Source organism: Leopardus geoffroyi, chromosome D2, assembly GCF_018350155.1.
Source record: "Leopardus geoffroyi isolate Oge1 chromosome D2, O.geoffroyi_Oge1_pat1.0, whole genome shotgun sequence".
In the NCBI taxonomy this organism is placed as follows: Eukaryota; Metazoa; Chordata; class Mammalia; order Carnivora; family Felidae; genus Leopardus; species Leopardus geoffroyi.
In genome coordinates, this window is record NC_059334.1 from 79288818 (window position 1) to 79314706 (window position 25889).

Below are 25889 nucleotides of genomic sequence, written 5' to 3' on the forward strand. Positions count from 1 at the left end.
ACACCACTCCCCACCTGGTATGTGGCCGGCCCCAGAAGTCTCTGAGCTGACAGGACCTGGTTGAGTGTCCAAGCTCCTTGGGAGCACCACTGCCCCATGTCACAGGTGCTGGTCTTGCTGCTATGGCACCGGTGTGAGGCCAAATGCTTAGTCCAGGGACCTCGCTAGGAATGGCTCCCCTTGAGTCACAGTATAGGCTTGTGTCCTCCCCAAGAACCCCAACATCCTAGAGCCCAGTGATGGGTTCTGGGCTGCAGGACAGTCAGGACATCACAGAGGGTTGAGGGCAACCAGAAAGGGTTTCCACCTAGAATATCCGGTCTCTGCCTACCTCCACAGAAAATTCTGTAAAAACTAGTCACATCTTTCTCCTGCTCAGCCAGTTCCAACTGAACTGAGAATAAAATCCAAACTCCTTATCTGACCTACAGGTCCTTCACCTTTTCCTCATTATCTGCCTCTCCTTACCTTCCCTGCCATCGCCTTCCCTTCAGTGACACCCACCACACTGGCCGGACCGCCCTTATTTTGTGGACGTGTTAAGTAAGCTACTTGCTGCTTCCTCGGGGCCTTTGCACTTGCCCTTTCTTTTGCCTTCATGTACCCCTCCAGCCCAGATCACACATGACAGCCTCCCCCTTATCTCTGTGTTTGCTCAGATTTCATCTTCAACATGCACTCCCTGGCCACTCTAATATTGCCCCGCCCCACCCCCACTGAGGCAGTCACTCTCTAACCCCTCGTCCTGCTTTATTATACTCAGAACACCTCTCACTATTTGAATTTTTCATTTGTTTTTGTCTCCCCCACTTAGAATATGAGTTCCATGAAGGTAGGGCTGTGTCTCTCATGTTCAATTCAGCATTCTCAAAACCTAAACTATTAGCTAATGGATATCTGTTGAGAGAAAAAAAGAAAGGAAGGAAGGGAGGAAGGTAGGGAAGGAGGGAGGGAGAAGGAAGGAAGGAAGGAAGAAGGGAGGGAGGGAGAAGGAAGGAAGGAAGGAAGGAAGGAAGGAAGGAAGGAAGAAGGGAGGGAGGGAGAAGGAAGGAAGGAAGGAAGGAAGGAAGGAAGGAAGGAAGGAAGGGAGGAAGGGAGGAATGAAGAAGGAAGAGAGGGAGGGAGGGAGGGAGGAAGAAGGAAGGAAGGGAGGGAGGGAGGGAGGGAGGAAGAAGGAAGGAAGGAAGGAAAGAAGGAAGGAAAAAAGGAAGGAAGGGAGGGAGAAGGAAGGGGGAGGGAGGGAGGGAAAGAAGGAGGGAAGGAGGGGAGGGAGGGAAGGAGAAAGAAGGAAGGAAGGGAGGGAGGGAAGGAGAAGGAAGGAAGGAAGGAAGGAAGGAAGGAAGGAAGGAAGGAAGGAAGGAAGGGGAAGGGAGGGAGGAAGGAAAGAAAGGAGGGCAACTCTACACTCTCATACACTTGTTCAAGGACACCAGGATTCCTCTCTATCGTCTGCAAAATAGTACTTAAGGGACTTTAATTCCCCGACTTCCGGCCCTCTGGACATAATGGTTTAAAATTCCTGGCAATTGAATCTGGACCCACACTTTCTTTTTCCTCCTCATCCTGTGTCATCGCTCTCCTTGCTGTCAGCACCCTGGCAGGCATCTGGCAACACAGCTGGAACCAGAGTATGCCCGGGTGCCACACTAACTGCCTCGCCTGGCTGATCCTTTAGAATCCAAAGGCGTTCATTTTTAGAGAGGAGCAGTGAAGGCTTTCGATATCAGCAGTGCTACCTGCTTCGTGATCTGAACAAATAACAGGGCGAAGGCTCAACTCTAACCCGGTGCCGTGATGAATTACTCAGTGCCTGCTGCGGGCCGGGGGCTGGAGATCCCCTGCGAGGAAGTTTTTAGCTGGGAACTTTCTGTAAGCTTTCCAGGAATGAGCCGGAGAGGGAACACTCAAGTTGGGGATTGCTGATAATTCACCAGTCACACAGCTGCTCCATTCCCACATAAATTTAGTCCTTGGCTGGTCACACTGACACATTTCCCTGAAGGTGGCCAGAGGGCTCATGAAGCCAGCCGGTTATGAAACACCGAGAAGTATAAAAGCCTGCTAGCCCTCTGGGCCGTTTTTCCCCTGACAGAGATGGAGGCTGTGAGCAGGCTTGTCCCCTTGGCCCTTTTCATCGTGCCGTGTTTGGCAGAGTTCAACTGGACCCGGTCTGAAGGTAAGAAACTTGAACCAGTTTTTCAATCAACACAGGGATATATTAAGAGGCACCTGCCAGAGATTTTTAGTTTTAAAACCTTCTGTTGCTCTCAACATGGAAAAATAGTACTCATATATATTTCAGGGGGTACTAAATTGGTACCAGTTTATTCTAGATGATGTGACAATATATATATAAATATAAAAAGCATGATTCTACCAAGTGTTTTACTTCTAAAAACTTATCTTTAAAGAATTAATATCAGTACTTCCCAAACACTTCCAAAAAACAGAAGAGGAAAGAACACTTCCAAACTCATTTTAGGAGGTCAGCATGACCCTGATACCACAGCTAGACAAGAACATTCAAGAAGAGAGTAGGGGTAACTTTAATTATATCAGACAAAATAGATTTTAAGTCAAAAACTGTAACAGAGACAAGAAGGTCATCACAATGAAAAAATCAGTTAATTCTTCAAGAGGATATAATAATTGTGAATATATATGCACCCAACATCAAAGCACCAAACATATAAAGCAAATACTAACAGATCTGGAGAAACAGACTACCATACAAGAATAGTAGGAGAATTTAATACCTCACTTTCAACAATGGATAAATCATCCAGACAGAAAATTACTAAGGAAACGTTAGAACTGAACTACGCTTTAGACCAAATGGACCTTACCAACACATACAGAACATTCCATCCAAGAGAAGCAGATACACATTGTTCTCAACCACACATTGAAGATTCCTCAGGACACATCATATGCTCGGTCACAGAACAAGTCTTAACAAATTAAAAAAGGCTAAAGTCACATGGAATTTCTGGCCACAATGGCACGAAATTAGAAATCTATAATAAAGGAAAACTGAAAAATTCACAGAACTATGGAAATTAAAAAACACAATCCTGAACAAGCCATTGGTCAAAGAAAAAATCCAAATGGCAAGTAAAAAAATACCTTGAAATAAATAAAAATGGAAACAAAATATATCAAAATTTATGGGATGCAACAAAAGGCAGTCCTACTAGGGAGGTTTACAGTGATAAATGGCTTCATTATGAAAGAAGAAAGCTCTCAGATAAAGAGCTTACCTTTACATCTTAAGAAACGAGAAAGAGAGGGGTGCCTCGGTGGCTCAGTCGGTTGAGCGTCCGACTTCAGCTCAGGTCATGGTCTCGCCGTTCATGAGTTCGAGCCCCTTGTCAGGCTCTGTGCTGACGGCTCAGAGCCTGGAGGCTGCTTCGGATTCTGTGTCTCCCTCTCTCTCTGCCCCTCCCCTCCCCACCTCTGTCTCTCTCTCTCTCAAAAATAAAATAAAAACATTTAAAAAAAATAGAGAAAAACAGGCCAAACCCAAAGAGAGCAGAAGGAAGGATGTAGCAAAATCAGAGCAGAAATAATAAAATGGAGACCAGAAAAGATCAGTGAAACTAAGAGTTGGGTTCTTTCTAGTTTCATTGCTGTAACTGAGATACAATACTGTGTACAAGTTTAGGATGGACAGCGTAAGGATTTGACTTACATATATGGTGAAATGATTACGATAAGTTAACATCCATCATCTCATATAGATGCAAAAAAAAAAAGGTTTTTTTTCCTTGTGATAAGAACTCTTAAATTTACCCTCTTAGTAACTTTCATATATACCATATGGTATATGGTATATATGACAGTGTTAACCAGAGTCATGGTGTTGTACATTGCATCCCTAACACCTATTTATCTTATAACTGTGAGTTTGTACCTTTGGACCACCTTCCTCCAATTCCCCCTCCCCTCACTCCCACCACTGGTACCCATGAATCCAATGACTTTTTCTTGAAGTTCAGTCCTTCCTTCCTTCCTTCCTTCCTTCCTTCCTTCCTTCCTTCCTTCCTTCCCTTCCTTCTTTCCTTCCTCCCTCCCTCCCTCCTTCCCTTTCTTTTTCTTTCTTCTCTTTTCTTTCCTTTTCTTTCTTTCCTTTCTTCCTCCCTCCTTCCCTTCCCTTTCCCTCTTCCTTTCCCTCCCGTTCCCTTCCCCCTTCCTCTCCCCCTTCTCTTCCCTCTTCACATATAAGTGAGATTATAGAGTATTTGTCTTTCTGTTCGACTTACTTCACTTAATATAATGGCCTCAAGGTTCATTCATGTCACATACAGCAGGATTTCCTTTTTAAGGCTGAATTGTGTGTGCGTGTGTGTGTGTGCACGCGCGTGTACATCTATTCATCCATCGATGACCGCTTATGTCGTTTCCGTGTCTTGGCTATTGTAAACAGTGCTGTTATGAACATGGGAGGGCAGATTCTCTTCAACATAGTATTTTTGTTTCCTTCAGATATATTCCCAGAAGTGGAATTATTGGATCCTTTGGTAGTTCCATTTTCAATTCTTTGAGGAACCTCCATACGGTTTTCTACAGTGGCTGCACTGATTTACAATCCCACCGACAGTGCACGAGGGTTCCTTTTTCTCCACATCCTCACCAACACTTGTTATTTCTGGTCATTTTGATTTTAGCCATTCTGACAGGAGTGAGGTGATACCTCATTGTGGGTTTGATTTGCATTTCCCTGATGATGGGTGATGTCGAGCATCTTTTCATGAGTCTGTTGTCCATCTATATGTCTTCTTTGGAGAAATGTATGTTCATATCTTCTGGCCATTTTAAAATTGGATTGTTTGGGGGTTTTTTTGGTGTTGAGTTGAATAAGATCTTTTTTATTTTTTAGGTAGGCTTCATGCCTAGTGCAGAGCCCAACACAAGGCTCTTGACCCTGAGATCAAGACCTGAGCTGAGATCAAGAGTCGGATGCTTAACCTACTAAGCAACCTGACTATGCCTCTTCATAAGTTCTTCATATATTTTGGATACTAACCCCTTATCAGTATGTCATTTGCAAATATCTTCTCTCATTCCATAGGTTCCATAGTTTTGTTGGTTGTTTCCTTTGCTGTACAAAACCTTTTCATTTTGATGTAGTCTTAATAGTTTATTTTTGCCCTTGTTTCCTTTTCCTTAGGAAACATACCTACGAAAATGTTTCTATGGCAGATGTCAGAGAAGTTACTGCCTATGCTCTCTTCTAGGATTATTATGGTTTCAGATCTCACATTTAGGTCCTTAATCCATTTTGAGTTTATTATTCAGCCTTAAAAAAGGAAATCCTTTAAGGAGCACAGAGTAGTATGCAGAGTTGCTAAATACTACATTGGTACATCTGAAACTAATGTAATGCTGTATGTTAACTATATGGAATTAAAATTAAAAAAAAAAAAAAAAAAAGAAAACCTGCCATTTGCAGTAACATGGATAAACCTGGGTGATGTTATGCTAAGTGAAATAAGCCAGACACAGAATTACAAATGCATGATCTCACTTACATGTGGAATCTCAAAAAAACTTGAACTTATTGTAACAGAGTAGAATGGTGGTTACCAGGGAGTAGGTGTAGGGGAAATAAGAGACGTTGGTTAAAGGGTACTAATTTTCAAGATAAGTACTTAATGGGTACTAACTACAAGATAAGTTCTAGATTCCTAATGTAGAGCATGATGGCTACAGATGTCTATACTGTTTACTTGAAATGTGTAAATACATAGATATCAAGTGTTTAATGGGAACTATTTGAGGTGATATGTTAATTTGCTTGAGTTGGGTAATCATTTCACAATATATAGATATATCAAAACATCATGTTGCACAACCTTAAATACACACAATTTTTATTTGTCAATCACATCTTTAAAATAACACCTACAAAACAGTTAAGTATTAAGCTACACAGCCGTATGGGGATCCGAGGCAGGAGGTGAAGACCCACAAAGCCCTGGTCCTGAAACTCAATGCCACGAGGACTGTACCTGGACACTTGAAAGACCAGAACATGAAAGCATCAGACTCACCTTTCCTGCTTCAAGTAGAGACTTTGGTCTTCTAAAAAGGATGGCTGAAGGCTCTGGCCATACTGACAAATCTCTGTGGAAAGATGTCAGCTGCGCCCAGAAGTTGTGGTAGGAAAACCCACAACCCAGCTGACGATGGGAATGGCTGACAGCCCCTGACCGGACTGTGCTCCCCGACTGGCTCACATGGAGGCTGAGAACTTGTCTCAGGTCACATAGTAAGTGGAATGATCAGCATTAGTACCCGGCTAGTCTAGTTCCAGATTCTAGGCCCTGAAACACTAAACTTGGCAGTTCCAGACTTTGCTGTGCATCACTCAGCAGGGGAGTTTCCCAAATCCCAGATGCACAGGCTGAACACTGTGCAGTTAGCTCAATATTCCGGGGGTGGTGGGGAGGGAACCAGGTACCAGTGCTGTTTTTATTTTAAATTTTTTATTTTCACTTTTTTAAATGTTTGAGAGAAAGAGAGAGAGAGAGAGAAGAGAGTACAAATGAGCAGGGGAGGGGCAGAGAAAGAATCCCAAGCATCTCTGTGCTGTCAGCACAGAGCCCAAGGAGGGGCTCAATCTCATGAACCATGAGACCATGACCTGAGCTGAAATCAAAAGTCAGATGCTCAGCCAACTGAGCCTCCTATGCAACCCCCCCACCAATTTTTTATTTTGAAATAAATATACACCCACAAGCGTTTTCTAGAAGTGCCCAGGTTATGGCAGTGCGAGGCCAAGCTGAGGACGGGGCGCTGCCCTACCAGACTCTCTCAGGGCTTCGTGAGAACTTCCCAGTTAATCAGTCCTCTCAACAGCCCTCTGGGGTGGATGCGATCTAATCCCCACTCGGCGGGTAAGAAATCCCAGAGAAGTCACTTCACGTGCCCAGAGTCACGGACCGATACAGGCAGCAGAGGGACCGGATCCCGGCACCCTTGCTCCAGCGCCCCTACGCTCCCCCTCTGCCCGTGGTTCTAAACCGGAGAGTCTCAGAAGCGCGGGAGGGTTTTGCAAAAGCACGGCTGTGGGACCCTGGGCCCAGATTCTGACCCGGACGGGGGTGGCCGGGGCCCGAGAACGTGCACGGGTAACAACTTCCCAGGTGCTGCTGGTGCGGTCAAGGTACCACACTTTGAGACTCGTGGCCCTTCGCCAGGGAAGTTGGAATTCACTTCTGTCTGGCCCTGAAGGAAATAAAAAAGAAGGGGCGCTTCCATATTTCCCAGAATTCAAGGGCTATTAATTAAGAATCACATACATTATCCCTGATGTGTCGAGAAAGAGAGGACGGCAGCAGGGCAAGAGCGAGGGAGGGGAGACGAACATTGCCCGTCTTAGACGCTTCTGTGTGCCAGGCCTGTGCCGGTGCTCCCTGTTCAGATGACGAAGGCTGTGATATCCCCATTTGCAGAAGGGAGAGTGAGGTGAAATCCTGAATAGCTCAGCCCAAGTTACGCAGCAGGGAAGGGGCTACGGTGGAAGAATTCAGGTTTGTCTACCCTCGCGGTGTTCCCTCTAAGCCATCTTGCAACTGTGTCAGGATTCGGGGGCCATCCGGAGAGACCCTGTCAGCATGGGCAGAGGACAATGAATCATTCGGGTCTGCCCTGTCCATGCAGGGCACGGACCGTCCTTAGGGATGAAGACTGGGGGATGTGAGGGAAGGAAGGGGCGTCTGGGGAGATGCTACATGTCCCTTACCGTGAGCGAGGCGGCCGTGGAAGAAGAGTGACTTCCCGTTTCTACAGCCTTGGGTTCCAAATGTAAAGGGGATGAATTCTAAATAAGGAGATCCCACCCCACGGTTCGCACTGGGGCACGAGGAACAGGAGAGATGGAGACGGGAAGGAAAGGAGTTCTGGACCCGAGTCCCACCTCCCCCCTGACTACAGGATCGCTGGCAAAGCAGTTCAGTTCCCTGAGCACTTGTGAAGAGACAGTGGATGCTGCGTGGTTGACAAGAACGGTGGTGATGGTGGCTGTTAATGGTGGAGAGGTTTCGATGAGAACAGGTGTTTTACTACTTTGTAAAGTGTGATGCTAATGTGAGCAGCGGACCACTTTCCTAGTGAGACATGTTTCTCCCGAATGTCAAAGGAAGTAGGATCATATAGCTATACGTGTTGTGAATGTCCCACAAATCAGAAAAGACTAGAAAAAGTGATATGCAAATTCTCCTGTGACTACAGTCAGAGCGTGTTCCACATGCTGTATTACCTCTGTAGTATATAAAAATGAGTAGCGTTATCTAAATTAGCCCTTTTTTTGTTTTTTCTACAGAGATCACGAGTAGGGAGAGGCGCAAAAGGAGAGGGAGGGAGAGAATCTTAAGCAGGCTCCACGCCTAGTGTGGCTTCTTGGAAGTGGGGCTGGATCTCATGGCCCTGAGATCATGACCTGAGTCGAAATCAAGTTGGACGTTTAACCGCCTGAGCCACCCAGGTGCCCCTAAATTAGCCCTTATTCCAAAGAGTAAATTCACCAAAACACTGAATGAGTGTGAAATACCCCGTTTCCATAAACATAAAACATTTTCGGCAAAGATTCACTGAAAATAAAACTTTACTGTTTCCTTGAGACAAGTAATTTCCAAAGTGGATAGGTTTATTTTTAAGGGCAACTAGATCACTCCTGAACACACATACGATAGTTATCATACGTCTGCCAGAGAGAACCGCAGCCCCCTTGATTCACACGCTTTCTTCCTTCAAGGCAGACCTCAGTGCTTCACACCGGAAACACACGAGAGAAGGCCTCTGGCAAGAACCTGTATCTGCTCAGGAAAGGAGGGGACTGTACACTTTCTGGGTTTACTGAGAGCAAACAGGATGACTTCTCTCAATTTACCTCAAACGCTAAGTCTAAAGTAATAATCCCAACAAGGAACAGGCCGGTTCTGATGTTCACTTTCTACCTACTGCTACGCTTTATTGAAACAGATAATAACGGCCCCGGTGCATACGTACGCATGCCAAACACAATGCCTCAGCCGTTATCCGAGCGTAAACACCACCCAATCAGTGATCTGAATGAAAGGCTTTTAAGTCTTAGGTATCTAATTTTCCATGAACAATCAATTAGAAAAAGAAAAATCAAATACTCTAAGCATTCTTTTTCATACTAAGACCATAAAATAAGCCCTATTATAAATAAAAAATGTACTTCTATCAAAAACATTATACAACACAGACTCATGGATTGCATTAAAAATCCTTAGCATGTTTCAACATTGAAGCCAGAAACACACATACATTTCTGTCAGAGTGAACAAGACTGTAAACAAAAATAATTTATAACCCTATCGTGTTGTTAAATCTTAGCGCCCAGTACCGGATGCACAGTAACAAGTAGAGCTAAAATGAACACTGAGGTCACCGCACGTAAGATGGTGATCCTCAAATGCCATTAAATACTTGCTTTGAACTTGTGGGGTTTTGGCTTTCTAATAAATACGTAATAAATATCTGTAGCGCACGGTCCGTGTCGAGCACTTATCTTTCTCCGTTTGAAAGTCTTTCCCCAGAGTCCCACTGTCGGAGGGCCATCCCGGCGGGTGGGGGGCAGGGACTCTGCAGCACGTCCATTAACAAAGCCATCTTTGTATCTATGTGCTTCTGCAGTTTATGTATCCGCTGATCAATGTAATCCACAAGCTTCTTTTCCATCAGTTCCATATTTTTAGTAAGGACCTTTTCCAAGTAGGAGCACACAGGCTGCTCTTCCGTGCTACAAATAAATTAAAACACACACACACAATATAACAATGATTCCTGATGTCATCACAAAAGCAACCAAACTCTACTAAAACAAGCAGCCAACACACATTGCCGAAATCTGCCTCCATAGCTGTGCTCTCTTCGTACAACGTATTTCCAGGTTCCAAAAATAAACATGGAACAGGCAACCACAACCCTGAGTGTATTCTGAATCTTTAATTCTTTAACCACGTAAGCATACAACTGAAATGAGAATATAAAAATGAAGAGAATTTCTACCCTCAAAGAAGAAATCTTTATAAAAGGTCTGGAATCAGCAAGTTGTTTAACACTCCTGACACTGGGGAACAGTGAGTGGCTCAACTGGTTGGGTGTCCGACTTCAGCCTAGATCATGATCTCACCGTTCTGGAGTTCAAGCCCTGCATCAGGCTCTGTGCTGACAGCTCAGAGCCTGTTTCAAGATCTGTGTCTCCCTCTCTCTCTCTGCCCCTCCCCCACTCACACTCTGTGTCTCTCTCTCTCAAAAATAAATAAACACTTAAATAAAGTCATACAGTCGCGCATATACTAAAAATATAAAGTCCATAATTTTCTGGAATGTCCTTCATTACGATGATTTGTAACTTTTTATGTAAAAACACATCTATCACCCTGCACCAAATGTTCCTTCCCAGAACACTCTCTTCTTTGTGAAGACTACATAACCCCCGCAACTATCCTAACTTGGCATCCAAGAAAATTCTTTTCCTTTCTCTATAAAATTTTGAAAAAGGTTAGCTCATTTCGCATTGACAGAGCTGAGAGGAATGGAGACATTCAATCTCACCTGGCCCCAGAGCAGTTTTTAATCTCAACTTAATTTCTTTTGGTTTGCTTTGTTTGATTTTGTTTGTTTAGCCACATCACATACCAACTAGAGTTCACTGATGTAATCTATCAACAACTAAAGAATAATGGTTTTTCTCCTTACCGAGAATCCTTACTAAAAAATATTACTAAGTAATAAATATCCTTACTGAAAACCATACCTTTTTTCCAATAACTTGCTAAACTCCTCAAATTTCAATGCTATTGGAGACTTTAAGAAAATTTCAACCAATAAAACTACCTCATTTTACATGTGAAAAAAATCTAAGCCACAAGATTTAACCGGTAAGGCAAAAGAGTTAAGCCAGAACTATGACCGGAGTCATGAATTTCAGTCTAGTGCAATATCCTGACACATTACATCAACATGAAGGATGGGGAAACATACCAAATACTTAGCCACCCATTAATCACACCAAGGCTGCAAAAAAATTAGAATTATGAGGTCAGCAGATAAGGGTCTGTACACTATAAACGATTATAAGCTTAAAAATGTCATTGATGACCAGACTAAAATTAGCCTATGGCAAACAAGATCTACAAAGAAAATCTACTATAATGACTCAGTGATTATAATCAGGCACAAATGTTTATATTATGGTTTCCACGGCTCCTCCCCATTTTTACAGATAACTTTCTACTCCAACCCTTATTTGATGCTTGTGCCCCTTCCATAAAATGCCTAAGAAGTGATCAACATCTTCAGCTTTAGACACCTCTTTAAAAGTAATCCATTCTCCCCTACAGAATATTTATTCCCTATAAGTATGTTAATGTGTAAAATGCAGAAGCTGCTAAAATGACCTCGGGAAACATTTTCAGGCAGTAGTTAGTGAAACGAATGTTTTCCTCCAACTGATTCTTCCACCTATGAAATCTAAATCACACTTGTCTTAAATACTTACGCAACACCAGCAATGTCTTCACCAGCCTTAGGGACGGTTTCCTGCCACTTGGTGTTACGTCCCACGCGGAGATGGCTAACTTGACTACATAAACTCTGGAGAAAAGGCAGCAAGTCAGAGTTAGGTATATTCGAGTTGTCACTTGCTTTCTTTGGTAGGAGAGAAGAAACTGCATTTTTGAGGTCGTTCTCAAGAAGAACATGGCTTGGTGACACAGTTTTATACTCTTGGAGGCTCGTAGCCTTTCCGCCACCGGGTGGCTGCAGACTTTGATCGGTGCAAGCTTTCAAGTCTTCAGTCACGTTTCCAGAGGTCAAGCCGGTTCTGAAAGGAAAAGGTGTGGACGGGGACTTGTCTAAGGCCCCCGAAGTAGATGATGACTGCAGGTCAATCCCACGTCTGTAGCCAGGATTTCCCAAAACCGACTGAAGCTGCTCGCCAATGGGAATACGATTCTGAGCAAGGTAAAGAAATACACGTCTCTGTTAACAGTCATGACAGCTAACTTTGGGGGTAATGACTGTGAGGCAGGCAACGTGCATTCTTTCATTTGACCCTCAAAACGTCCACACGAAGCAAGCTACGATTACTACCCCCATATTGAGTGGAGGAGACCCAGGCTAAAGGCTACTTGTCTACGGTAACACAACTAGTTAAGTGGCAGAACCTGGGCCACCTAACTCCACAGTCCAAGCTTTTAATGATTTCTCTGTAGTTTTTCCCTAAAGGAAATATTAAATATTAGCATGCTTGGTAAAACTGCATTAACACTCACGTCTCCGCTACAAAGGCCTCCTTAATTTATGGTAATAAAATATACTACTCAACTGAGTCACGATAATTGATAATTTTCTTAGAATTGAGTATCATCCATCAAGTTTCACATATAATAAGCTAACCTAAGGAAATCTACTACTAGCTTACCACAAAAGACACGCCAGATAGCTTACATGCTCTGAGGTACTGATGATGTTCCATCGGTACATTTGTGACGTCTACAATGACTAAAATGAGCAAACTTTTTGGCTATGTCTGCCTTAATGATTTGCGGCCTCAACTGAACTGGTGCTATATTATTTCATGACAAGATCCTGGCTCACTTCTGTGATGAGGTTACATGATCTCCCAGACAGGGCCTGTTTGTGCCGCACTCTTGGATTCTTCCTCAAGAGAAGAGCAGAACTACTTCTAGCGGACTTGACTCGTAAGTTTTAGGGCTCTATCCGAAATTCAAAATACAGAACTCTATTACACACTCTTATCGGGGGTATCATCTCATACTTACTGTTGCTCAATACCCAGTGAAAGAGACTGAGAAAAGTATTATTAAGGTTAGCTAAAGAAACTCAGTATATACATCTTCCAGATATTCTAAAAAAATGATTCCTGGATCATGCCAACCCCAATCTCAATTCAGTCAACAAATATTTACCAGAAATTGACTTTGTGTTTCAGGCATAGGAAATGAGACAGTGAACAAAACCAATGAAAATCACTGACATGTGGAACCTATAAGGGAGTAGGAAACAATGGAAGGAAGGAAGGGAGAAAGGAAGACAATATATCATGTGGACAGAGACAGTGATAAATACTTAGGGATAAACAATGCAGGAAAGGGGAATAATGAAAGCCAGAGAAGATGGTGGTGTAGGAGTAGGGGAGTCTCCACAGAACTTCTGTTACTGAAGTGAAGAAATACTCTAGAAAGAAATGTGTTCTTCTATTGAATCCAAGTTTTGAATAAGCCTTAAATTAAATTATTCCAAGAAGATGAACGGTATACAATTATGTTATATAACTACATGCATATTATATATACAAATTATGTGTAAGTTTTATATAATTGCATGTAATTATATGCAATATAATTTTTCTATATTTTGTATAGAATTACATACATATTATATATATAGCATACAATTATACAAATGTATATATATAAATTACGTATGTAATTCTATACAAAATTTTTAAAGTAAACAACTCTCCTCTGGTGGAAACGAGCTTTACTCAATCATGATGACAAAGCTAAATGATTTTTGGTAGCAGTATAACAGAGCAAAAATACCTTAATGACAGAAAATTGAAAAGTCTACATAAACAGCAGTGAAATCAACGTCAAAACTGCATATGACAATTACTTTGGTAGAAATGTTAATTATAAAAATCCAAATGTTAATAAGGTATTTGCTATGCAAGGTTTTCTTTTCTGATATATCAAATTTTGATTATAAGAAATTCATTGATTATAAAAATTCATATTTTTTTCAAATAAAAGCTCTTTAGGTGATTTCCCTTTCCTCTTTGTATTAACTATCAAGGAATTCAGAGGTAAGTCTATGTGGCAGTGCAATAAACAAACAAACTTTAAGTGCTAGTGGCTATTCTATTGCCTGTCGTTTGATTTCACTGAATTCTTAATTTTCTTGTACATTGGCCTTACAAGGTACAACAAGCCCTTTTAAAAGCAGGCAGAAGGGGGTGCCTGGGTGGCTCAGTCGGTTAAGTGTCCCAACTTCAGCTCAGGTCACGATCTCATGGTTCAGGAGTTTGAGCCCCGCGTCGGGCTCTGTGCTGACATCTCAGAGCCTGGAGCCTGCTTTGGATTCTGTGTCTCCCTCTCTCTCTGCCCCTCCCCTGCTCATGCTCTCTCTCTCTCTCTCTCTCTCTCTCTCTCTTTCTCTCTCTCTCTCTCTCTCAGAAATAAACATTAAAAAAAATTTTTTAAAGCAGGCAGAGGGATATGTATGAAATAATTTCTAACAATAGATCCATGTCATGTTACATGGAAAACAGTTACAGAGTAGCCTAAAAGAACATGAAAGCATTCACGTAGAATTATGTCTATACGTATATATGAATATGTAAAAAACTATTGTGTATACATAACTTCATATATGCACAAGCCTCCAGGCTTGTGAAAAGTTGTTTATCTCTGAATATCCGGTCAGATATCTGAAAGGATTGACTAACTTTAGTTATCACCTTGAAAAAGCAAGAAAAAAAGATATTCGTATTTCAAAGGTGAAAAAAGTAAATCGTGTAAATCTTGCACACCTGAATTTGTTCTTCGAGAAAACGGGGCACACCCTTTCACTCAGATAACATTAAATGAAAACTACATGCTAGGGCACTTTGATATAGTATCCCATTCAATTTTTCCAAACGGTAAAGCAAAAACAAATCAAAGCCAGCAAATTTGAACTTCAAATGTAATGAAATAAAATACGACTTTAATAAAACGTTCAAGAACACAAGCAACCCCATAGCCCAGGTGAAGCAGGGAGAGGCATAGGACTCCTAACAAAGCTTCCCAGGTTGTTTCTTTCCCCTTCAGGACAGGCCCTGCCCAAATTAATGTAGGAAGGTGTGTGCGGTTATACAACTTCCATAGAAGGAATAGTTTTGGTCATGAAACATCCCTACTTCATTTATTTATTTTTTAAGATTTTATTTTTAAGTCATCTCTACACCTAACATGGGGCTTGAGCTTATAACCTGAGATCGAGAGTCGCATGGCTCTACCAGCTAAGCCAGCCAGGAGCCCCAAAATATCCCTACTTTATACTCAACAAATAGTTGATACATGACAATAGCTTACATGACATTTTCCCGGGAGACATTCCATAGACTCTGGTTTGTTAATAATATGCAATCCTAGAAATCCAGGTATATCATGTAAGAATCATCCCATAAATAGAGCCTCCTCACTTGGAAGAAGCCTTTTATTAGCATGTTTAAAAGAAGATTTAACTGGATCACTTTTTGTCTTCCCCAAATGTCCTCATATACAATGATTTAGTGGGGGGAGGGGGGAGGGCACAGCATGTGTGTTGGATGGAAGGACGTGCACGTATTTCTACAAGTACAGAAAACTCCAGGATACACACCAGGCAGGGAACAGAATGAGAGCTGGGAAAGCACTTTTATGATTTACTTAATGCACTTTTTGTTTAATAATATAAATTATTGTCCAATTGGCTAAAATACAGTGTGTAAAGTGTGCTGTTGGTTTTTGGGGTAGATTCACGTGGTTCATCGCTTACCTACAACACCCAGTGCTCATCCCAACAAGTGCCCTCCTCAATGCCCATTACCCATTTTCCCCTTTCCCCCACTCCCATCCACTCTCAGTTTGTTCTCTGTATTTAAGAGTTTCTTATGGTTTGCCTTACTTAATTTACTTCTGAACAGATTGAAATTCAAGGCAAAGAAAACATGTATCTTTGGAATTAAAGAAAACTTAAAGACATGGCCAAAAAATATCTATTATCCATGTAATCCCTTTTTCCAAAGCTAAGTTTTTAAAACATAAAAATTGGTCCATGAGCTGATTTTAATTCCTTAACCCTCTCTGATGTTTCCAAAGTCTTGCACACACAAAAAAATTTCTTCTTGTTTTTACATTTTCAATCTCTGTCTCCATAGGATCCTTGTCCTCAATCATTTGTTTTTAAAATATACTATGTGTAAGACTCACCGGGGGATGCCTGCTTGAAATACTGATTCCTGGAAACCACCTTCAGAGTTTCAGGTCACTGGCGACAGCCAGTAATCTGTATTTTATAAATATCACAAGGAATTCTGATACAGGCAAGTTCCTTATCTCTACCATTCTTGAAACAAACCCATATTACCCTGGGATGTCAACATTCCAACTACCCCCATTTAGTGCCTAATCCCTCAAAATCTGGTTTCCACCTCATGGTTATTCAAACCGACCCCCTGAAGATCTCTAAGGAGTACTCAGTTGATAATCCAAATCCTATATATCGTATACTTCTCTGAAGCCTTAATCAAGACAGACCAGGTCCCTGTTCACATGAAGCTTACATTTTAATGAGATAGACCAATATATAAATAACAACAAAATGATCAGGAAGGCTCTGATGAAAATATGATACAGATTTGGAGGAAAAAGCTATTTTAATTATTTAGTTTTCAGTTTAATTTTTACTCATTTTGAAAGAGAGAGAGAGGGAGGGAGAGTGTACACGCACGGGGAAGAAGCGGAGAGAGAGGGAGAGAATCCCAAGCAGACTTCATGCTCTCAGCACGGAGCCCGATGTGGGGCTTGAACTCACGAACCATGAGGTCATGACCTGAGCCAAAATCAAGAGTCAGACGCTTAACTGACTGAGCCACCCAGGTGCCCTGGAAAAGGCTATTTTAAACTGGTAGTTGGGGAAGGTCTTAATAAGGATGTAACATTTAAGCTGGTATCTTAATAAAAAGAAAAAGCCAGATTTGCCAAGGTCTGGGGAAAGGGCTTCTGGAGAAAGAGAAAAGTTAAGAGTGCAAAGGTCCCGAACACATCTGAGTACCTGAGGAATACACACATCAGCATGTCTGGAGCAAGGTGTCCAAGATTTGGTAGGAAGGAGATGAGGTTAAGGAGTCCAAGAAGGCCCAGATCTTAGATGCCAAGGTAAAGAATCTGGGTTAATTCTGAGTATGAGAGAAGAAGTCAGAGGGCTTTACACAGGGGGAAGGACGAGTCTGATTTACCCTTTGAGATTATTCTGCTTGCCCTGTGGAGCATGGACTGTGGTGGAGCAGGAGGCCCAGTCAGAGACTTCCTGCGGCATCAAGGTGAGATAACGGTACAGGAGAAAAAAAAGTATGAACCTGGTATTTTTTTGAACCCCTCCTTTCCAAGGTTCATGTGATCACCGTCAACTTTCCTAGTCTCCCTTTCTTCCCATTGTGTCGGTGACACCTGTACTAAATGAATATTGGTTGAGAAGCCTCGCTGGCTCAGTCAGTTAAGCGTCCGACTTTGGCTCAGGTCATGATCTCATGGCTCATGGGTTCGAGCCCTGCACTGGGATCTATGCTGTCAGCATGGAACCCGCTTCGGATCCCCTGTCTCCCTCTCTCTCTGCCCCTCCCCCAGCTGCACTCTCTCTCTGTCTCTCTCTCCAAATAAATAAACTTTAAAAAAATAAATAAATTACTATTGGTAAATCTCACGAGAAACGCACAAGTTGTTTATTATACTATTTGTTTTAAACTTTCCCATGAATCCTATGATCTTAGCAGTATTATCACTTAGATTTTGAACCTGGGGAAACTTATGTCAAAAAGATGAAGCAACACCAATCGCACAAGTACAAATGTCAGCACCAGAACCTGCCATCAGGTCTCCTGACATCAGGTCTTTCCTGCTGCTACTCGGTCACACCGCTGGTCTTCCGCTCTCCTATTCCTTTTCCCTCTCCCTGTGTCCTTCCCAAACACAGCTACTCCTCATGGACCCTTCTTCCTTGCTCTGGCTCTCCCTTCATTTCCTTCCCCACCCTCTGCTGGGGTGCCCCTCGCAAACCTCCCTTCTGCTTCCCGCCACAGGCACTGTTGGATTCACATCCATGACTCAATACTCCCCAAATCAAACTTCCTTTCTCCCAAGTAGCCTCCTCCCTTGGGTTCCATTTATACTGTTGGGAGCCCCATCTTCAAAACTCAATTTCACTTTTAACTCTTTTATCTTTCTCCAGCGACACCAATATCAAGTTAGCTGTCAAGCCCTGACGGCACCGTCACCTTAGCAACTCACAACCCAGCATCAGGTTATATGTCCAATTTCAGACCCTCCTTAATTCCCACCTGGATGAGGGCAGGAACAGGCAGCTGCTCCCCTTGGGGTCCCACATCCTACTGATTCACTGTACCCTCTCATTCCTCTTATGTATAACTCTGGGTTCGAATTTCCCAAAACATAGGCAAAACCACCTATGAACTTTTAAGACAGCATTCAAAGCCCCCTATGATCCGGCCCCAAGCCCAACTCCCCCTACCACTTCCTCACCCCAGAGAAGTGAACTTCTATCCATTTCCTAGCTATATCCCGTTCCTTCTAGCGCTGAAGAGTTAATCCATGTTATTTTCTCTCTCAAACTGCATCCCTCCAAATTTACTTGCCTGGTCCCCTCCTTCTTTTCTAAAGGCCTAGAAAAAATGAGACTATAAAGATCCTTAAAGATAGGCTACAGACTAATCTTTGAACTTTCTAAAGTGCTCAAAACACTGCCTCATTCACTGAGAGGGTGCTTAATAAATATTTGCTGAATGAATGAGTAAATTCATGGAAAACTGTGAAGATATGTAACAAAAATATTTTGGAAGAGGGTAAGTCTATAAAATGTTATTTTACAAAAGTAAATAAAGGTATGCATTAAATCAATATCTTTTCAAAACATTAAATCAATCTTTTTCAAAGAAAAAACCAAGTCAATACATGTCCTTAAAAAAGCCACCTTTTTGAAATTTTTAACGGTTATCTGGAGAGAATCCATTTCTACCTACCTGCTGCTGAAATCTAACCATATCCATCAGTTGCTGAGCTCCAGGTGACAACTTTGACCCCATGGACTCCATGATAGTCTGGACCCTCCGGAGGTCTATCCTTGATCCTAGAGCAGGAGAACTTGTTGACGAACTGGCTGAAACCCGCCTCATGTGTACCACAACTTTACTGATGAACACACACTGCTTTTCACCAAAGGAGAGCAACTGTTACAAAACAAAGACGTTCCAGAAAATAATGATATTAAACAATAATCACTATTCAAGGTGACTTTTTAACATAAACTAGCAACAGTAATGTATTTAAGAAAACAAAACATTAAATACATTTTCATTTTTTAAAGTTTTCCTGAAAATTGTAGTGGTCAGCACTTCTAATTTATTATCAGGCTCATAGGAACTATTTATATAAACCAGTATCATTTGAGGGGTGTCTGGGTGGCTCAGGGTAAGCATCCAACTTCACCTCAGGTCATGATCTCACGGTTTATGAGTTCAAGCCCCGCATCCGGCTTTCTGTTGTCACCATGGAGCCTGCCTCAGATCCCCTCTCTCTCTCTCTTTCTGCCCCTCTCCCATTCTCTCTCTCAAAAATAAATAAACATTAAAAAAAAAAAAAGGTATCATTTCAAACTGAAAAAATATACAGAATAGCCAAAAGAGACTATAATAAAGTTCCATTCACTTAAATTAACGAATAAAAATAAACTATGCCAATCTGAGAATTTAACATAGCACAGCTAGCTATAATACTATTTAATACAAAAGCACTTCCAAAGTATTTACTGAAATCCTAAAAATAAGTCAGTCTCTTAGAATTTAGAATTATAAGGGAAAGTTAAAATGGCTTAACATAACCTGCTAGTTCACACACAAAAATGATGAGGTCAGGGGTGATTTTCTGACTTGTCAAAGGGCTACCCAAATTAGTAAGAGCCAAGCTTGGAACACAGCCCTTCTGGCTTCTCTAGTAGCGTCCTGCTCAACACTTTATGCTGCCTCATTTCATCCATGTTTCTGAACCAAAAGACATTTTATGTGTGATATGGACAACACAGTAGCACGTGGAAAGGAAACAGAATCAGACAGAACTGGGTTCAATGATGACTCTACTTAGAGCCTGTGTGACCTTGGGAAAAGGCGAAAACCTGAATCAGGAATAAAATGAGGGAGGGTAATAACAATGATTTCACATGGTTGTTAGGAAGATTAGGTGTTAAAGTTCCCAGTACCTACCACTGAGTAAGTGCTCAAAAATATGCATCAGGAACCATTAACTTTCATATGTTATTGCTCCAGAATAAGCTCTAGTAGGTGTAGGATCTCTCTAAATCAACCTAGCCTTTGCACTCCCACAGAGTTTCCAAAGAACAGTTACAAAAAGCACTTACCTTCAGAGACACACACAAAACCACATGTAACATAAAAACACAAGTCAAACCAGACCCATGATCCAAGAACTTTGAGTGTGGCAGCAAAGAGGTGGACTGTCCTCAACAATCAAGGAATCTCCCCATTAAATTTCTACACCTACCCTCTAACCTCCCTACTATCCCTTTTCTGCTTTTTCACCCTCATTGGGACACATTTTACTCATTGAGTTGGCTTATAATCTATGTCATTACACTAGAATGTAAGCAACATAAGGGCAGTCATTCATTATATTACTGCTAATTCCTACATGCCTCACACAGTATCTAACATCAGCAGGCATTCAAATACTTGAATGAAGGATGGGGCGCCTGGGTGGCGCAGTCGGTTAAGCCTCCGACTTCAGCCAGGTCACGATCTCACGGTCCGTGAGTTCGAGCCCCGCGTCGGGCTCTGGGTTGATGGCTCGGAGCCTGGAGCCTGTTTCCGATTCTGTGTCTCCCTCTCTCTCTGCCCCTCCCCCGTTCATGCTCTGTCTCTCTCTGTCCCAAAAATAAATAAAAAACGTTGAAAAAAAAAAATTAAAAAAAAAAAAAAAAAAGAAGGAATCACTTTAAATAAATCTGAAAGTTGTTAATATATACTAAATAAAACAATATCTTGGAATAATCAGTTCTGTTAATTTGCCACCAGCAGATAATGAAATTACTTATTTTGTCTTATTCTAAAGTCTTGTAACCCTGTATAAAGTAATGTGGAGACAAAAAGATTGCAAGTGTTTATTTCCTTTTTAAAAAAATTTAAAAACACAGGGGGCCTTCATGGCTCAGTCATTAAGCATCTGACTTCAGCTCAGGTCATGATCTCATGGTTCACAAATCCGTGCCTCGCATCAGGCTCTGTGCTGACAGCTCAGAGCCTGGAGCCTGCTTCGGATTCTGTGTCTCCCTCTCTCTCTGCCCCTCCCCAACTCGCACGCGCACTCTCTCTCAAAAATAAACGTTAAAAAAAAATTTATTTTAAGTATCTTTATAGAGATATAATCTACATGCTAAACAATCGAGTTAAAGCGTACAATTCAGTGGATTTTAGTATATTCATAGAGTTGTGTAACCTTTGCAATTTTAGAACATCACTCCAAAAAGTAGCCCTTTACCCACTGCCAGTCACTTCCCATCCCACCAAGTCCCCCAACCCTAGCCAACAACTAATCTTTAGTCTCTATGCATTAGCCTATTCCAGACCTTATATATATACACATACATATATATTCCATATATATATATATGCATATATACATATATATTCCATATATATATATATATATATATGGAATCACACATATATATATATATATGGAATCAAATATACATATATATTTATGGAATCACACAAATATATATATATATATTTATGGGATCACATATATATATATTTATGGAATCACGCACATATATATATATTTATGGAATCACGCACATATATATATATTTAAGGAATCACACAAATATATATACATATATATTTATGGAATCACACAAATATATATATATATTTATAGAATCACACAAATCTATATATATATTTATGGAATCACACAAATATATATATATAGATAGATTTATGGAATCACACAAATCTATATATATATAGATTTATAAAATCACACAAATACACATATGTGTGTATATATATATATATATATATACACACACATATATGTATATATATACTTATGGAATCACACAGTATATGGCCCCAAATTCTTTCACACAGTATAATGTTTCAAGGTTCACCCACGTCTGTAGTATGTTTCAGTAATTCAATGCTTTTTATGACTAAATACTTTCCCATTGTGTGGGTATACTATACCATATTTTCATTACATTCACTAGGTGACAGATAGTTGGGTTGTTTTCTTTGTAAGCTTTTAGCTATCAGGAATGATAATGCTGAACATTCATGTAATATCAAGGAGGGCTTTTTTTAGTCCTCTAATTTTTATTTATTTAAAAAAGTTTTTTTAATGTTTATTACTTTTGAGAGAGAGAGAGAGAGTGTGCAAGTGGGGGAGGGCCAGAAAGAGAGGGAGACACAGAATCCAACCAAAGCAGGCTCCAGACTCTGAGCTGTCAGCACAGAGCCCGACGTGGGGCTCAAAATCACGAACTGTGAGATCATGAGCCAAAGTTGGATGCATAACCAACTGAGTCTCCTAAGGTATCCCTACTTATTTATTTTTGAGAGACAGAGAAAGAGAGAGAGAGAGAGAGAGGAAAGAGAGAGAGAGAGAACACACATGGGTGAGCAGGCAGAGGGGCAGACAGAGAAGAAGAGAGAGAATACCAAGCAGGCTCTGTGCTGTCAGTGCAGAGTCCGGCTTGGGGCTCAATTCCACACACCATGAGATCATGACAGGAGTCAAAATCAAGTCAGACACTTAATCAACTGAGCCACCCAGGTGCCGTTTAGGTCCTCTAATTCATCGATGAGGTACTTCCAAAGAAAGAGATTTGCCGAGGGTCACTTAACTAGTCAACAAAGCAGAATTCATATCCTGGACCTACGTACTCCGGTTTGGTACCTTTTCTAGGCTCTAGTTTTCACTTCTGTATTTTTCATACTTAAGACATCACTCCAAATCCCTGATTTTTGGATGCTCTTCTCTAAACTTCTCTAATTCCCTTCCACCTTTCTTGATATAATGAAACCAAAACTGCTTGCAGTTATCATGACACCATATTTTCATAGAAAGACAACCAGGAACAAAGGTAGATGAAGCATATTACGAAACCAACCAGAAAAGAAGCACAAATTACACAAACACATTTGCAGTTGGCAAGTTAGTTAAAATTTAGTGATGACTTACCTTTATTTTACAAGCATGGCTGGAAGACTCCAATTTTAAATATTTTTTGTAGAAAATAATTTCGTGCTCACTAAAAATAAAATTGAAGTTACTTTTACTTTATGATTTTCAATAAACTTAAAAACAAATTGTTTCAAATGAATAAGCAAAAAAAAAAAAAAAATAAGCAGAATCAGACCTATAAACACAGAACACAAACTGATGGTTGCCAGAGGAATGGGCAAAATGGATGGAAGGGCATAGGAGATACAGGATTCCAGTTACAGAATGAATAAATTATGGAAATAAAAGGTACAGTGTAGGGAATATAGTCAACGATACTGTACGGTAACAGATGGTAGTTACACTTGTGAGCACAGCATAATCTATAAAGATGATGAATCACTATGCTGTATACCTGAAACGAATGTAACATTGCACGTCAACTATACTCGAATTTAAAAAAAATTTGTTTTAGTTGTTTCTAAGCCATTACTTAAATCCTGAGATTCAATTAGGGTAGAATCTTTGTAGAAGAACCTAGAGAAAAATCAGGGACCCTGGGGGCCAATGTTGCTTGAGCCACCAAACTTGATTTTGGCCCAGAGTCGTGGAATCAAGCCCCACATCAGGCTCCCTGCTGAGCATGAAGCCTGCTTAAGATTCTCTCACTCTCTTCTCCTCTTTCTCTCCCTTTGCCCTTCTCCCCCACTCACATGCTCTCTCTCTCACCAAACATAAAAATAAGTCTTTAAAAAAAAAACCTAGAGAAATAGCAAAGTATAACAGGCTGAATTGTGGGTTATATAGGCTGGGGAGGCACCGTCTTGGGCCTGTCTGCTACTTACAATAGACTTCCTTCCAGAAAAATGTATGCAGTGTTCCAGACTAACTGCCCAATTATCTTTGGAAGAGACACCATTGTACGTCCATGTAGAAAAAAGGCCAAGAAGAAGAATAAGGACTACACTGTAGTCTGCACAGTTTATACATACCTAGTATGACCCTCTATCTAGTCAGCTCCCTAAATTAGCCCTAAATTTCCACATTTATAAAAATTGAGAAAGGTGACCTAGACTATCTATCTCCAAGATCTTTTATTTTTTTAATTTTTTTTTTTTTAACATTTATTCACGTTTTGAGAGACAGAGACAGAGTGTGAGGACGGCAGGGGGCAGAGAGAGAAGGAGACACAGAATCGGAAGCAGGCAGGCTCCAGGCTCTGAGCTGTCAGCACAGAGCCCGAAGCGGGACTTGAACTCATGAACTGTGAGATCATGACCTGAGCTGAAGTGGGACGCTCAACGGACTGAGCTACCCAGGCGTCCCAATCTCCAAGATCTCTTAAAAGGAGAAAGTTCTATTCCTGCTGGTATGTTCTTCTCTTCTCTCCCTTAGTGTCTGGCCTCAATGTCAGAGATTCAGTAAATACCACAAACGTTGGGGAAAAACAACACTGCTTGGGGGGAACACTTCTGCATGAACAAGTTACAAACCTGTTATCCAGATCACTACAAACATTCTTGCCCCTACTGGTTCCACAGTACTCCTCTCCTAAGTATACTTCCATATTTCTTGCGGAACTTAAAATGCCAATAGAAACGATCTCTTCACCTCCGTTAGGGTCACATCTCAGGTGAAGGAAGCAGGGGTTTTCATCTTGGTCACTGTTGAGGCTTCTTTTCAAAATCACCAGATCTTGGCTGAAAAGAATTGTTCAAACTATCACACAGTGCACCTGTCTGAACGCTGCTCACGACCCTCCTATTGGGCCACCAGGACTTCTTCTAATTCCCTCCCATTTACCACGGCGGTCCCCGCACCCTCCCAAGCACCCAACAGACGCTCAAGACAGATTCACAAGGAGATGGGCACGCCACCCACCGGGGTTTTCCCCTCTACTTTTTCCTCGGCTGTGGATTCAAGCCTCTGCAGTCCTTCTCCTTCAACATAAAAAGTTCCCTGGGCACCTACTGTGCGCACAAGAGTGGGAAGGAGAACGCAATAAAAGGCAAACGCGGCTCTTTCTCATAATTAAGTTGATGGGGATTCTCGACAGTTCGTTTTTCTAACGCCCCTTCGGGTCGACAACAGAGAGGCCTCCGTCGGGTAGCCTGGGGGAGGGAGGCGGACCCCGGGGGCGACCCGGCGGAGATGCGGGGCCCCCGCAGTCAGGTCCTTCCCGCACCCCGGGCCCCCCACCCTCTCTCCGCTCGGCCCCGCCTCCCCTCCCGGCTCCCCCAGGAGCGCGACCATCCTGGCGCCGCGGCCCCGGTCCCCGCCGGCCCTGCTCACCCCGAGTCAGGCGGCGCCAGCAGCTGCTCCCAGTCCAAGTCCGGGGCGCCGACACCAGCCCGGGTGAGATGGAGACTCCGGGCCAGGGCTCCGCAGGCAGCATCCCAGGAAGAGGCCAGCATCGGGCGGCGAGTCACTCCCGCCTCCTCCGCCCGGGTGTCCATGCTGCAGCCGCCAGCCGAGGCCAAGCCCGGAACCTCTCTTCCACCGCTTGCGTTTCCGCCAGAGCAGACGGAGGTGAAAAAGCACAGCGCCTTCCGGCTCGGCAGGCTTCAATTCCAAGACCAGCCGCTCCTTGTCCAGTGGGGAAAGAACCAGGTACCGGAGACGCGCATGCGCGCGCCAGCCAGCCTCAGCAACGCGGTTCCAAACCTGCCGGGGAAGAGCTCAAGGACGGAGCATGCGCTCCTACGGCCCCTCGGCCTACCAAAGCAGCTGTGCGCAGGCGCGGGGCGAGACTGGCGGGAACGCAGGCGGATCTTTCGACGTTGGTCCGAGGAAGTAGCAGGCGGTGTGGACGACGGTTGTCTGGCC

General features: G+C 42.3%; 1 protein-coding gene and 1 long non-coding RNA gene across 3 annotated transcripts; one reads left to right on the top strand and one right to left on the bottom strand.

Annotated features, from left to right (window-relative positions):
• Window positions 1-1296: 1296 nt before the first annotated feature.
• LOC123577457 lies at window positions 1297-8950 on the top strand. Of its 2 annotated transcripts, none has more exons than XR_006701852.1 (3): window positions 1297-2176; window positions 5916-6271; window positions 8763-8950. It is a non-coding gene; the product is annotated as an uncharacterized LOC123577457 (long non-coding RNA). The 2 variants fall into 2 exon arrangements; XR_006701851.1 differs by lacking the exon at window positions 1297-2176 and adding an exon at window positions 4920-5035.
• LOC123577453 (ATPase PAAT-like) lies at window positions 8591-25782 on the bottom strand. Its single transcript, XM_045439765.1, has 6 exons — window positions 25356-25782; window positions 24557-24763; window positions 23082-23151; window positions 18842-19048; window positions 11537-11991; window positions 8591-9772 (listed from the first exon to the last, which is right to left on the bottom strand). Exons 1-6 carry the CDS (start codon window positions 25517-25519, stop codon window positions 9538-9540), a joined length of 1338 nt encoding a protein of 445 aa, XP_045295721.1. The 5' UTR covers window positions 25520-25782; the 3' UTR covers window positions 8591-9537.
• Between the last annotated feature and the right edge of the window lie 107 nt (window positions 25783-25889).